General features: G+C 46.1%; 1 protein-coding gene across 4 annotated transcripts in view; it reads right to left on the bottom strand.

The window, feature by feature from the left end:
• Nucleotides 1-1,942: 1,942 nt before the first annotated feature.
• BIN1 (bridging integrator 1) overlaps nucleotides 1,943-13,762 on the bottom strand; it is a 91,646-nt gene continuing 79,826 nt past the window's right edge. For 2 of the 4 annotated variants that reach the window (XM_084289272.1, XM_084289271.1), the window contains exons 12-16: nucleotides 12,712-12,804; nucleotides 11,822-11,932; nucleotides 11,084-11,185; nucleotides 9,822-9,872; nucleotides 1,943-7,372 (exon numbers count right to left, since the gene is read on the bottom strand). In XM_084289272.1, coding sequence (XP_084145398.1) covers nucleotides 7,265-7,372; nucleotides 9,822-9,872; nucleotides 11,084-11,185; nucleotides 11,822-11,932; nucleotides 12,712-12,804 — 465 coding nt within the window. In that variant the 3' untranslated portion in view covers nucleotides 1,943-7,264. The remainder of the gene's footprint in view (nucleotides 7,373-9,821; nucleotides 9,873-11,083; nucleotides 11,186-11,821; nucleotides 11,933-12,711; nucleotides 12,805-13,762) is intronic. The other 2 variants (XM_084289274.1, XM_084289273.1) reach the window with 1 other exon arrangement.

Here is a 13,762-nt window from a genome sequence, read left to right on the forward strand (position 1 = left end):
CCCCTGTGGTTGTGACCTTCAGTTTTTCGCTGTTTACCACGGCACCATGTTGTTTACCATCTGCTGGGGGCCTTCATGCTGACCACCTTCCTCTCCCCTGCTCAAACATCAGACCTCCAGCTTAAATGCACCTGTAGTCAAGCAACACAGATGGGAATTTCCAAAAGCAAACAGTGGAGAGAGTTGGGTACCTGGCTTAAATAACTAGCAACCCCCAACAGATCTATCCCCCTGGATTTAGAAAAAAAAAATAAATCACAAAATGCCTCTCAGCCACACACTGAAACAGCTTGCAGATCCTCCCCACTGCTCCCGGCAGCTGGCTGCCTCCCAGCCCAGCGATGAGCGATGCCAACTCCATTACCTGCACCACAGGGCCAAGGGGAGCAGGCCGGCCATTAGCTGCCCGTGATGAGCTAATTAATCACGGGCACTTGCTGAATTCCTGCTCCTGCACCATTATTAATGGCTCTGTGGATTGGGGCGGGCAGCAGAGGGTCCCCCACCTGCTGAAGCAGCAGTCCTGCTCTGCGAAGGGCACCGCTGCACCCAGCCAGCAAAGAGGAGACTTTGTGGAGAGCGGCCCCAAACTCACATCTCCCCCTTGGGTCAGAGAGGGGCTCCCAGTTCCTCTCCGAAGCACCTGGGCTCAAACTCCCTGCCATGGGGTCCTCCTGATCAGTGTGGGGCATCATAAGGCTGAAGGATGGCCCTGGTGGCAACTTCTCCTCCCTTCACATGGGGACACCATGGAGCAGCTGCATGCTGTGAGTTGGGAACTGGCACCCCGACCCTTTTCCACGCATTACCACCCAGGCCTGGCAGCACCCAGGCACCCAGCCTCACTTCCTGCATCCTCCATCTGTAGAGGCTCCTGGGGTGAATCCCAGCTCTCCTGCAGTGTGGTGAGGGCTCTCGGGGCTGACCGGGGGCTCACAAGCAAGTTCCTGCCCCAGCACGCTGCCAGGGCTCACACAGCTGCAGCCTGCACGCAGCCACCAGCTGCAGCAGCAATTTCAGGTGCACAGCCTGCCTCTTCCCTTGTGCCTGCTGCAGGGTTCAATTCGGGTCCATCTGAGTGCCGCAGAGGTGAGAGGCTAAAGGCAGTAAAACCCTCCGTGCTGTCTGGAAACGAAGGAACCACACAAACACCGTCTGGCCTGCTCCCCGTGCTGGCTCTGAGGCTTGTGTGCCTGCATGCTAAAGCAGAGCCTGGCAGTCCATTCATCAAAGCGCTAATTGGCACCGGTGTGCATCAGATCATATTCCAACCTTTGGCCAGCGCTGGCTGTTTACACGCCGTGCCCTGCATGCTGCTGCACTGAGCCTGTCTGGAACGAGGTATCTGAGAGAATGGCCCCAAAACAGTCAGCTCTAAGAGTAAATCCCTCTCTAATCCCTTCCCTCAGAGGATCCCAAAGCACTCTGGTTGAAGGACGGATTCACTCCCTTTCTACACATGAAGAAATCTCCCCAGTAAAAAGCAGGCCCTAGAGCAAGCCTGGAAACTAAGAGCTACCCCAAGAGTGCCAATGGGCAGAAGGGAGCTGGGACACGCTTGGCCATATGGGGTAGGACACCCACTTGGCGTCACATTCCCATCAACAAACTTGCCTTAGAGGATGAAAATCACACCACAGCGGGGTTAGTAGCTGTTAAAAAGCAAATATCTCCTCTTCTTCCCTAAGTTGAACTCACTTGGTGCCTGCTCCTTCCAACAAACAGATTGCTGCTGGAGCAGTTTCTTCTGCTGTTGAACTCCTTCAGGGGAGGACCAGCAGCACCCTTTCCACCCCACGTGTTTGTACAAACTCCCAGCATCAATAGCAAGTGGCCAAACCCAGCTCTTTGAGGTTACTCACCTCTTTCAGGAGAAAGAAGTCCTGAATTGTTCTGAGGTTTTCAGGTGGGGAAAATAGAGAGAGAGAAACTGACACAGGACTTAGGATGACACAAATTGTATTTCTGAACATTGCCAAGAAACAGAATGGGACAAATCCATCTAGTACTTGTCACTGGAACTGGGCATCACAGCTCTGAATACAATGGGAGTCGTTCAGCGTTGTTTAAACAAAACAAGAATTAAAATAATTAAAATAATAAAAAAAAAAAAAAACCAACACCCAAAATCCAAACATTTCTCACATCATGGTGGTTAAACCCAGACACTGAATTAACAGAAGGAAAAGAGATTGCCAGCACATTGCCAAAGTCGTTGCAATTTGATTCAGTTAAAGAGAAGCAATAAGCCCAGACCTGCATCTGGCAGGTTTCATGTAGGGAGCATCTAGGTGAAATGCAGACTAGAGACAGGAACAGCAGAATACACTGTAAAAAACAAGTGAAGGAATTATAGCCAGAAGACACATCAAAATACAAACTCATACAGATCAGTCTTAACAGCTGTAGTTTTTCTCCACTTAGTTTCATAAATACAATTTCTGAAGTGGCCTTCTAATTCTCAGCCTCCATGTGCCAGCAGCTGTGCCAGCTTACACGGGCTGGTGACACAGCCCAGCACCCTTCTCTGTCAGCAGTTTGCTACTCAGAAATGTCCAAGAGCATGCAAGCAGAGGTGCCTGCAACAGCACTAGCTGTGATGGTACCTATGTGGCATGAAACAGCTTCCTTTGGCAGCCCAGAGAAGAAAAGCTTTTGCTTGTTTTCCTGCTATCAGCATTATCAAGCTGCACTATGCAGGATTTGCTGAAGTCTGTGCATCTTCTAGCTTCAAGCTGGTTGAGGGTGCCCTATGTTAACGTCAACCTCAAAGAGCACAGAAGAGGTTGGGAAGCAGTCTGAAAGACACAGACTTCTGAAGTCAAGAGGACCTTAGGCACCCCACTATTTGTGGGATTTTTGCTCTCACCTCTTTTGTAGTATCTCTGGCAACTGCACCTCAAGGTCATACTCTGAGTGGGGCCAACAGCCACGCTAAGGGAGCGGAAGATAAATGCCTTGGGCCTTTTCCTTTCAAAAGGCTGATGAAAAACTAAACTGAGCTAACACCCTGATTCCAGGGAGAATATGAAGCTCTTACAACCTGCTCCAGGCTATAAAAGACCCCTCTGACTTGGGGCTGTTTGCCTTGGGTATGGTCTTTGGATAGCACAACAGGACAGGGTCCTGCTACTACAACTGGCGAACACAGAGCCAGTGGTTCCACAAAGTGTGGCAAACAGATCACAAAGCTGGACTAACTCTGCACACCTGGAATGAAGCCTGCACAATCCCTTTTGCTTCATGACCTCCACAGCCAAGAAGTGCAAAGGTGGCAAAAGCAGACAGCTGAGGACTGCCCGTGGAAAGAAACAGAGCAGGAGGGAGTCTGGAACAGCGCATTCATCTTCACCCTGGGACCTCTTTCCCTGACTCCACCTAGTAAAGATTTATTACTGACATTGCTAAGACAAAGATAAAAAGGGAGAAAGAACAATGCCTTATTTCTCTCATCACTTGGGCAAATGATAATTCTTGCTGCACAATGGGATTAGGCTCAAATAGGAGAAGTGTCATATCTACAGCCATAAATCCATGACCAAACTGAGATTGATAACGAATGTCTAAGTCAGGCTAAAAACCAGTCAATAGCAAGGGCTGAGAGATGCTTTTATTGTTCACCCAGTAAAACAATCCACTAGAATATGGGGAAACAGCAGGTTTGCTGGTTTTAGATACCAGGTAATCCTTGAAATGCGTCCAGTGTACCTGTCAGTGGAGCAGAACCGGGCAAAACAGGCTTCTTTGGGTTCTCTTCAATGGATAATGGATTCACCAAAAAATGCAGTTTGGGGTTAACTGAAACTATTCATCAGACTAAGAAAAAAAGGCAAAGGCAAAAAGACTATTAACGATAAAACATTTTCTTTCAGCATTTGCAGAACGGGTTTCACATTTGCGCTTCAAAGCAACTTTTTATAGCCCAAGTCATAATGGTTTTAAAAAAGTGAAAAAGCAACCCTAAAAATGAAATGCTTCATTTTTGTTTGAAAGTATTGGTTTATGTTTTGATTTTTCCTTTTTTAATTTCACTGACAAAATGAAAAAAAAAAAAATTGTCTCAAGGTCACCCTTACAACTTCAGGTTACCCTTACAGCTTTTTTTCCCCAGGTTTTTCAGTTCAGCCTGCAAACTGAAAAAACAGTGGGCACAGCCTACTTGGAGTTTACTGCCCCTATTTCTATTTGAATCAGTCCTAAGCCAAAGAAAATGGGAATTTTATTTCACCAGGTAATACCAACCAGAATCGAGGTATTTAGTAGATGAAAAAATACTGAAAATCAGAGGAGTTGTGCCTGTTATGGGCTGAACATAATCCAGGAGATAAGAGACATCCTGGCTCCAAAGAACACTGCCATCTACAAGCTTCCTGCCATGCCATCCTACTCTCACGTAAGGCAATTTACACAGTGCAGGCCCGATCCTGCATTTTTAGAATCTGTGATGTGATGTGCACCAATTTGCAAGCAATGCAACATCTAGGTTACCCAAGCTACCTGCTCTAAGCAAGGGCTTTTGGGGGCTGGGATTTTGGCGTTAGGGGGAAGCAAATGGAGAAAGATGCAACATCAACCCCACTAGCAATATTTGAGCATCAACCATGTGACCTGAAAACAACATCCCTTTTTTGCAGAGCGTTACCACTTCTGCAGGGATAATACAGTACTGGATAGTTGCTTTGCAAGCTCAATTAAATGAAAAGGCCTTACAAGGATTTCTGTTGGGACAGTCATCTGGTTTAAACACAGCAGAAGACATCATCAACAATAGGAAAAAAAAAAAAAAAACAACAACAACGAAAAAAAAACAACAACAAACAATAAATTAGGTATCAGCACAGCTTTCTAAATGTTCTAGAACAATTACTTGCAAGACAAAAAAATCACAGCTCTGGTACTTAGAATCTTGTCTTTTTTTAAAAAACAATAATCCACAGGTTTTGCATAAAAATAAACATTTTAAGCTGACAGCATTATGTTAATTGGATTCAACCCGCTTTTTAATATATATATATTTCTATGTATATTTAAATGCATATTTTTCTATGAATATTCTTTAAAAGGAGTAATGGGAGTCACAAACGCATAAAAATAGATATTTTGGAAAGAAAAAGTAATAATAAAGACAACCCTGGTGAAAAAAAAAAAAAAAGCAATCTAACAGGGCAGTATTCTAAAGCAATGGCTCACCATACTATAATGTGCGGAGTCCAGTCCTTCTGTACTGTGAGCAATTACTCCTAAATACTATTGGGGTTTTTAACAGTGATGTACAATACAAATTCCTGCAAGTTTATTAAAAAAAAAAAAAAAAAGTGGGGGGAGGAAGGGGTATACAGGACAGATTTTGACACTTGTTACATTGCTGTAAATACCTAACACAGGTCTTCTTCCAAGATGAAAGCTGGAGGAACTCCAGCACTTTCTGCATTTACAAAAATATACTTTTGATCAAAATCTGACCCTTCCCTCTCAACTAAAATTAAAAAATAAAAATAAAAAAATCCACATTTGCCCTACTATGTTTTTTTTTTCTGTTGTCATACAAGCAATCAAAGAAGATCAGAAAAGGTGGGATTTTTAGTAGTGTGTGTCAGCATTCCATGCTTCTTTGATGAAAGCCAGCTCCTAACAGATATAGGAAGATTATTTCCGAGAGTGATCCTGTCCCTTTACAGCAGGAGGTAACCTCACTGTTAAAAATCCCTTCAAGGCAAAAAAAGATCATGGGGTAAAGGGTGGGAAGCCATTAAAAAAATAATAATAGCCTGACCTGCTTGCCAGCTGCATCAGTATTCAAGTAAAGTTTAAAGTACCTTTGCGGGACTTCACAGAGTCTTGGAGGGTCAGACCGGCTTATTTTAACAACTGTAATACGCGCTTTGAAACAGCTTTGTCATCTGCTTGTTTAAACTTAAAAAAAAAAAAAACAAAAAAACAACAACAACAACAACAAAACAAAACAAACAGGAGCAAAGGAAAGGTCTAGGAAAGGTCTCAGCATCAGTATTAGACTGCGCGGTATCTTCTTGACACTGACACTTTGATATTCTTCCTTCCTCTTCTAATGCATTAAAACATCGAGAAGTCATGCAGCGGTTTTAAACAAGTACTTTAAGAGTCCAGTTTTCTTAGAGGTTAACTTGATCACCAGCACAGCACTGGAGAAAGCTGATCTAACAGTATTTCACTTACAGAAGTCTTCAAAGGAAAATAAGAAATATTATTCCACAAAAAAAAAAAAAAAAGCCAATTAAAAACACAGACAGCAAATTGTTTTTTTCTCAGTGTTTTTTCTTAGACATTCTTTCAGAAGAAAAGTTTTCTTCCCTTGTCTTTCTTTAAAAGCACATTTTCTAACCAGACAGATTTGATAGCTATCTTCCATCTATGTGAATCTAAGCTTTTCTGAAACTGCCTACAGGGTTTGGGAGGCAGGAGATTCCCTTTCCTAAATTTCAGAGTCATCTAAAATGCCATCTGCTCATTTTGTCTTGTTTATTTATTTTTTTCATTTTCCTTAGCTTTTTCCAGGCCAATACACTACCGTGAGAACGTAGGTGCTTGCATTTGAAAGAACTTTGGACTGAGCACAGCTTCACACATTTCACCTCCATGCCCTTACTGTGTAGTTTCTTCTGTCTTTACTTGTATAAAATCAGTTTGTGTAACACTGTTTTAAAGGAATAAAATAAATGCACACGCACACACACATACATTGTATTGGTGAACACTATACACTAAATATTTTTTTTTCAACAGCATTAACAGAAAGTTTGGCCTACTGTAGGTTGAACACGTGGGGAAGGCTGAATTTTTATGGTTGCCATGCAAGCCACCTTCAAGACAAAACAGATGAACCCACCCAAGAGCAAATGCAGCTTCTACTCTCTTTTTAGACAAATGCTGCTTTCCAGGGATCAGACTGACATCTCACCAATTCAGCCAATGCAGTATTTACAGAACCACACTGAGCTGCTTCTGTGTCAGTCCTCTGAATCCTAATGCTGTTAAACCAAAGGGGGAAGAAGGTAATTGATTTGCCTTAGTAGTAGTAGTATTCATACATATTGATAATGCTTTGAATTGCGATTTACTTCTGAAACCTTGCCCTTTGAAAAGCACACACCCTTTAAGTTGACAATTTTTTCAGGCTTCTGTTCCGTTAAAATTCTCTTCTTTTCATTTTGCTGCTCTTTTTCAATTCTCTACCAGAAAATTTGCTTTTTCTTCCAGCAGAAATGTGTCCGGTGGGCTTGGGCTTTCACTGCACCCGCTCTGTGAAATTCTCAGGGAAAACCCCTCGGCATTGGTCCAGTTCCTTATGCTGGATCCAGTCAGACTCCTTCACACCCATCAGCCATCCTTCGTCCTAGAGGAAAAAACAGAGATCAGGCACTGAGGAATAAACAAGAGTGGGGATTTTTCAAAGAGTGCAGGCCAAGGAGATGTCAAGGCACGTCAAAGCCATGCTCATAGCTGGCTTGGAGACGATCCAGGTAGAGGATGGGGGAAAAGGAGAAGAATGATATTGTTTTCTTTAAAAAGAGAGAAGGCCACTTCCCCACCAGAGTCAATACCAAAACTCATCTGACCCAGTGTCTGGAGGCAGTGAAATGTTGTAAACAATCAGCAAGTGCAATAGAAACGTCATAATTTATACCCAGTAAAGCAGGGTGCCCCAGTTCTGTGGGGCAATGGGATGGGAATCACCTGCCCTACTTTTTACTATCTAAATAGAATCATGGAATAGTTTGGGCTGGAAGGGACCTTAAAGACCATCTAATTCCACCCCCCTTCCATGGGCAGGGACACCTCCCACCAAACCAGGTTGCTTAAAGCCCCATCCAGCCTGGCCTTGAACACCTCCAGGGATGGGGCATCCACAGCTTCTCTGGGCAACCTGGTCCAGTGCCTCACCACTGCAGAGTAAAGAATTTTTTTCCAATATCTAATCTAAATCTACCCTTTTTTAGTTTAAAACCATCACCCCTTGTCTTATCACTACACTCCCTGGCCGAGAGTCCCTCCTCAGCTTTCCTGTAGGCCCCCTTTAGGTATTGGAAGGCCATTATAAGGTCTCCTAGAAGCCTTTGCTTCTCCAGGCTGAACAACCCCAGCTCCCTCAGCCTGTCTTCGTAGGAGAGGTGCTCCAGCCCCTTGACCATCTTTGTGGCCCTTCTCTGGAACTGTTCTAATACTCCCGTGTCCTTCTTGTGCTGGGTGGCAGTGGTGGCATTCTCCATCACCAGAAAAGAGATGGGCACCTCCACAGGGCAATTCATCCCATCCATCTTGGGCATGGGTCTTTGGAAAGGACAAATTGTTCCCTGGGAGTGCTCACCCTTGTTCTGGTGCTAATCCCCCAGATCCATAAGCAGGGATCAATTTTCACTGAGTGAGGCAAAGGGAGCCCTGCCCAGTAGGACTTGCTCAGGAGGAGAGCCAGGACTTCCCACAATCTCCCTGCTCTCTGCAGTGTGCCCAGCACCAAGATTCCTACTCAGGAGGGAAACGAGATATTCAAGGTAGGAAGGCTGCACTGTTTGTAGCTCAGGTGTGTGGCTGCCCTGTTGTCTGCATGCCTAGGAGCTTGCAGATTCCACAATGCCACCCCTGCAGCTTTCAAGTGCCCATTCATGTCTGCCTTTTGCAGGAGGGCAGCCTGTGGGGCAGGAATGCAGCACGAGGCAATGGAGCTGCATGGGGGACCACCGCCTCCAAGCTTAACAGCTTGCTCTGCATCTGCTCCTCTGAGCGAAGTATACACCAGACTCATTTAGAGATACATCAACACCATTTAGCTACATAACTTGCCAGGGCAGAAACGCTCAGGAAACCAGATGCTCTAAGCCGTGGAGATACAGGGCATGCATGTGCGCAGCTCAAACAGTTGTTCTTACACTTCTTTCGTGGAACTGGCAGGAGTTACCTGTGAATTTACCCAAGGACAAGCACTGCCTCCCTTGAAAGGTATTCTTTAAAAACATACCTGCACGGTGCAGGAGTGAAGCAGCCCTCACACCAGGGAAGATCCACGGGGCATGCATGGCTTTCCACTGCCATTTTATAGCTTCTGCCCTCGTCCTGTTTTCTGTGCATTTCACATGGCAGCAGCTCAGACCAGCCACTGTACCGAGCTCCCTGCTCCATGCAGGTTGCACTGGGTGCCTGAGGCTCAGCCAGCCCTTGCTGCTGCCTCAGAGTTGAACATTCGGGGATGGCATGGGAATGGCGTGAGACAGGAGCCCATCTGCAGCAGCCAGTTGCAGGGGCTGCAGAAGGACTGACATGCCATATATCAGGAAGACAAACAACTAGGTGGCAGGTGCTGGGCGCAAGTGCCTGGAAGGCATCTTCCAGCTAACAGCACAACAAGCACAAAAGCTCATCCATTTGCATGTAGCATCTGTGCCATACAGCATGCATCACTCCCACGGCATCCTGCTACCAAGGGTCTCCTCAGCTGGAGGGATCAGGCACCAGGACCCAGACTGACCCCTGCCTGTTTTGAACAACGTCACTTGAAGTGCCAGCTTAGAAGCACTGCTGCCTTTAATTCCTTCTATCAAGACGAAATAAATCCCAGCCTGCCTGATGAACACCGACACCTAAGCTGCAAGACAGAGACCCAGATCACAGCCTATTATCCTAAGCTTCCTCCACTCACGTGCACAGTTCATGCACATGTTAACAGCCAACGCTGTCTGGCTGGGTTTGGTCAGGGTTAGGGAAATGAGCTGTAGCACACAGTACACTGTAGGAGGGTTAGAGGGCTTCAGTGCAGCTACAGCATCATGTTAGCAACACTCAGAGCTCACCCTCTGCAGCTTGGAGAGTCTCGAGTTCATGGCTGTTGCACCCACATCCAGCTAGAGTGCAAACATAGGGCATTGAAAAACTCCACTCCACAAACGCCATCTCCTACCACTGAAAGGGAGCTGCCCCTCATTTCCTGTCCAGAAAGCTTTCTGAGAAGGAAATGCTCACAAATGCTTATGCAGGGCAGTCCCACCCAGTGAAGAGTTGTCTTCAGAAAGAATCACTGCTTCTTCCCCATACAACCCTTCTGCCCAGAGCATCAGCTCTGTGGGAACTGCCGGCATATTACAGCTCCCATTTCACAAGCAGCAGCAAGATCTGACCCCATAGTTCACAAAGGCAACAGCTGAGCCACAGAGGATCCACATGTCCTGTGGCCAGTGCATGACACCTTCCCTTCACACCCCTTGTGGAATCCAGATTTTGTCTGGACTTGGCCAAAATCAAAGAGCTAGTGACTTCTGAATCAATTTGGAGAATTCCCTTCCTTTTCCAAACAAAAACCCAGAGACTTGAGAATGAATGTTACACAATCACCACCTCTCTCAGGCAAAATAGTAAAGCTGCAGCAGTCTCTATCAGCTGGAAGCCCTCAAACATAGCAAGTGAGGAGGATTTACTCAAGGCTTTCAGAAATAACTGAGATTAAAGAAAAACACTGCCAGTTAAATTCATGTTGAAGATGGACAGGGGAAGTGTTCCGTGGAGCTGGGAATCCTGCTCACATCTTTGGCTCTGCTGCCATCTCCTGACCAAACACAATCTTTTAGAAATAGGCATTGCTATGCCGAAGTGTAGCACACCGACCCTAAGCAAGCTTCTTTCTCAGAGCCTCAGCATTTCTTAAAAGGGGAGAAAAACATCATCACAGGCTGTGGTCAGCTCTGGGCCAACGCCACAGTCTGCACTGCAGTAGTCACAGAAAATGTTCATCAAGATTAGGAGCTAGGTATGGGCTCTGTAGGGTTCCTGATCAAGAAAGCCATTGCCTTGACTCAAATGCCCTTCTAAGGGCAGAAAGCCACAGCTACTTCACATGCTATATGCAGAATAAGGTCTCCACTTTTGATTCACAAGCAGAGTCCTCCTCTGTTGCGGGAAGCAAGGACAAGGACAAGGACAACCGGCTCTCCAGCCAGCTCCCAGCCACAAACTGATGGCTCTGCACCCAGCCAGCAGGCTGTTAGTGGAGGAAGAAGCAGCTCCAGAAATCCCTTTGGCTCACCCCAGCCCAGGCACACACCCTGTCTTCTCTGCTCACCTGCTCCTCAGGGTTCTCAAATGGAATCACAAGTACCACGTCTCCGGCCTTCAGCTGCAGCTCGTCACTGTCAGTGGCTGTGTAATCATGCATGGCCTGGACCTGCAGAGAAAGGAGAGGAGAGCCACATGCTTGTTAACACAGCCCTGAAGACTCACATGACAGAAAGTCTGTATTCACTCAAATGGTGTCCTGTATTATTTTTGCAGCTGGACTTCAAGAGTATTAGTGATTATAGCCTCCCACCTCAGCAGGGAGAGGAAACATAGGTAAGAGCATCAGTTCAAATCTTCAAGTGATTGTATTTTTGTATTTTGTCATGTGTTTTTTTTTTTTTGTACTCGTCTTATCTCCTATCAACATCTGTATTACACCTTTCTACTTCAAGCCACAACCCTCTGCTTCAACTGCTACAGTCTACAGTGCTGCCTGTAACCTGTCTGAATTTGATGAGTCTCCTATGGTTCCTCAAAGTTTTGCAACCCTCCTGCTTTCAGCAGATTTCCCTGAAAAAGCAGTACAGGGACGTAACTAAGCAGAAGAAAAGAACTCCTGTAGCAGGTTAGGCAAACAAAAGAGGAGAGTGCCATATCTCACGTTCAGGACATGATGCATCTGTGCTGTCTTGCTACCAAGGCCCTTCAATGTGACATAGCCCATGGCCATGCTGAGTGAAAGTAGTTAACTTGTTACAAGAACAATTGTCAGAGACTCAGTGTCCCACCAGCATGCACTCACCTTGAACAGAAATCCTGGGGGCATGTCAGCTCTTTCAGAGGAAGCTCCTCCTTCCACGGTGCCATTGACAGTAGCAGGGAAAGTTTCCACAACAACAGCAGGCAGAGAGGTCTGAAAGGCAGCAGCCAGGAAAGGAAAAACATCACTGAGAAAGGAAAATCCCAAATGGCAGCTCCTAGACCCACCCTGGAGGATACACATCAAAACCATAACCTATTTGGGTCTCCCAACACTATCCAAGGATTCAGTGGATTTTCCCAGCACACTAGGCAGTGATGAAAGCAACCCAAAGGACAGCAAAGGAAGCAGTGAGAGGGCAGGAGAGGTGACCACTGCCCTCCTGTGCTTAAGGCAGGATTCAGAGCATTTTTCTGGGACCACGCTGGCTACCATTTTCCATTTACTGCAGTCCTTGTAAAGCCCATGGAGAACTGACGACTCACATGTGACAGTCCATAGGAACCAAGCAACCACGAGATGGGATCTACTCCAGCCCCTAAGAACACTGATAGTGTCAGAAGAAGAGAGGAAACCTGGCTAGTCAGGGGTTATAGGCAGAGCCCACAAAAGAAAAAGTAACTGGTGGGCAAGAAGGAGCCAGGCAGAAAACACAAGCTTAACACAGCACAGGTCATGGGCTGGCTTCATGGCATGGGTGAAGAGACAGGTTTTTTTGGGGATCTTCCCACTGAGCTTCTCCCTAAGTATTACACAGGGAAAACACAACAGCTACCTCTGGCCTCTGAGTAAGACCACTGTAGGTGCTGCAGTGGCAGGGATGTGTTTTCCCAAGCCATCACACACGTCTTTTGTCAGCCCAACGTCCCACATGTCTGCTGTACAACAAAAGGACATGATGGGACATAAAGGGGCTTTATCTTGAGGCTTACCGATCCTGAATCAGCTTCGGTTTTAGATGCTTCAGCTCCAGCTGCTGCTTCAGATCCAGCTGCTTCAGCTCCTGCATGGGCTGCTTCTGCGGGCTGCAATACAAAAGCCATCCAGGTGGAGAGTTACACTCATTACAGCTACGTGTGTGTGTGCAGAAACCACAGCTCACTCTGTCCAAGTGCTCTACACGGTTGACTGCTGCCATCTGCTGACAAATGTGTGAGGAACTTCAGGTTCTCACCATGTCTCCTCAGTTCTCTGCAGCCTAGTGGAACCGCAGCAAAGCCTGCATTCCCTCCCTCCAGCCACACAGCAGGTGATGCTCCAGAAGAAATCAATGCAACCTGCAAAACCTGTACGCCTCCTCCTTTTCAGGGCCTAACTTACAGACCTACTCACACATACATGCACAGTATCTGTACTACATCTAGGTTTCCACTTGTATGTGAATACATGGCTCTGCTTACGTGCCATACACTATTTCCAAGGATCAACAATCACGGAATATTTAAGCCTTTGCATGCTCCCAGTAATAGAAGTGTGTGCTAATGACGTGTCCAGATCTGCAGCTTCATCTGGACCCAGCATCCTTATAACATTATCATTGAATCAAACAACTGAAGAACGTGACCTTTTTTTATCCAACTAGGTTTTGAGAAGGCCCAAAGAGTCATGAACTTGGATTCTGTTTGTAAGAATTTGCTGTGACTATCCTGCACAGTGTCTGCATGGTGGGGAGGGGAGAGTCTAGCACACAAAAGCTACCGCCACCAGGGAGAAACATTCAGCATCATCTACAAACCACTGCCTAGCAGAGACTGCTCCTGGAAGCACGCTTCCAAAGCTTCAAGCTTTTAGTCTCTTTCACCTAAAGTCAGGTTAGCTCTGTTCTCATTCAAAATTAAAGAGGTTCATTTCCCGCTCCCAGAAATTGCAGCAACACAGGAATTAAATTAGATCTAGTAGCATTAATGCTGCCAGCCAGGCATCATACGGGCTAACTCCTGACAAGAATCTCAGGGGTTGAGTAAGGGAATGTCTTCACGGGCA

This window comes from Netta rufina (genome assembly GCF_964035555.1).
Source record: "Netta rufina genome assembly, chromosome: 6".
Classification (NCBI taxonomy): Eukaryota; Metazoa; Chordata; class Aves; order Anseriformes; family Anatidae; genus Netta; species Netta rufina.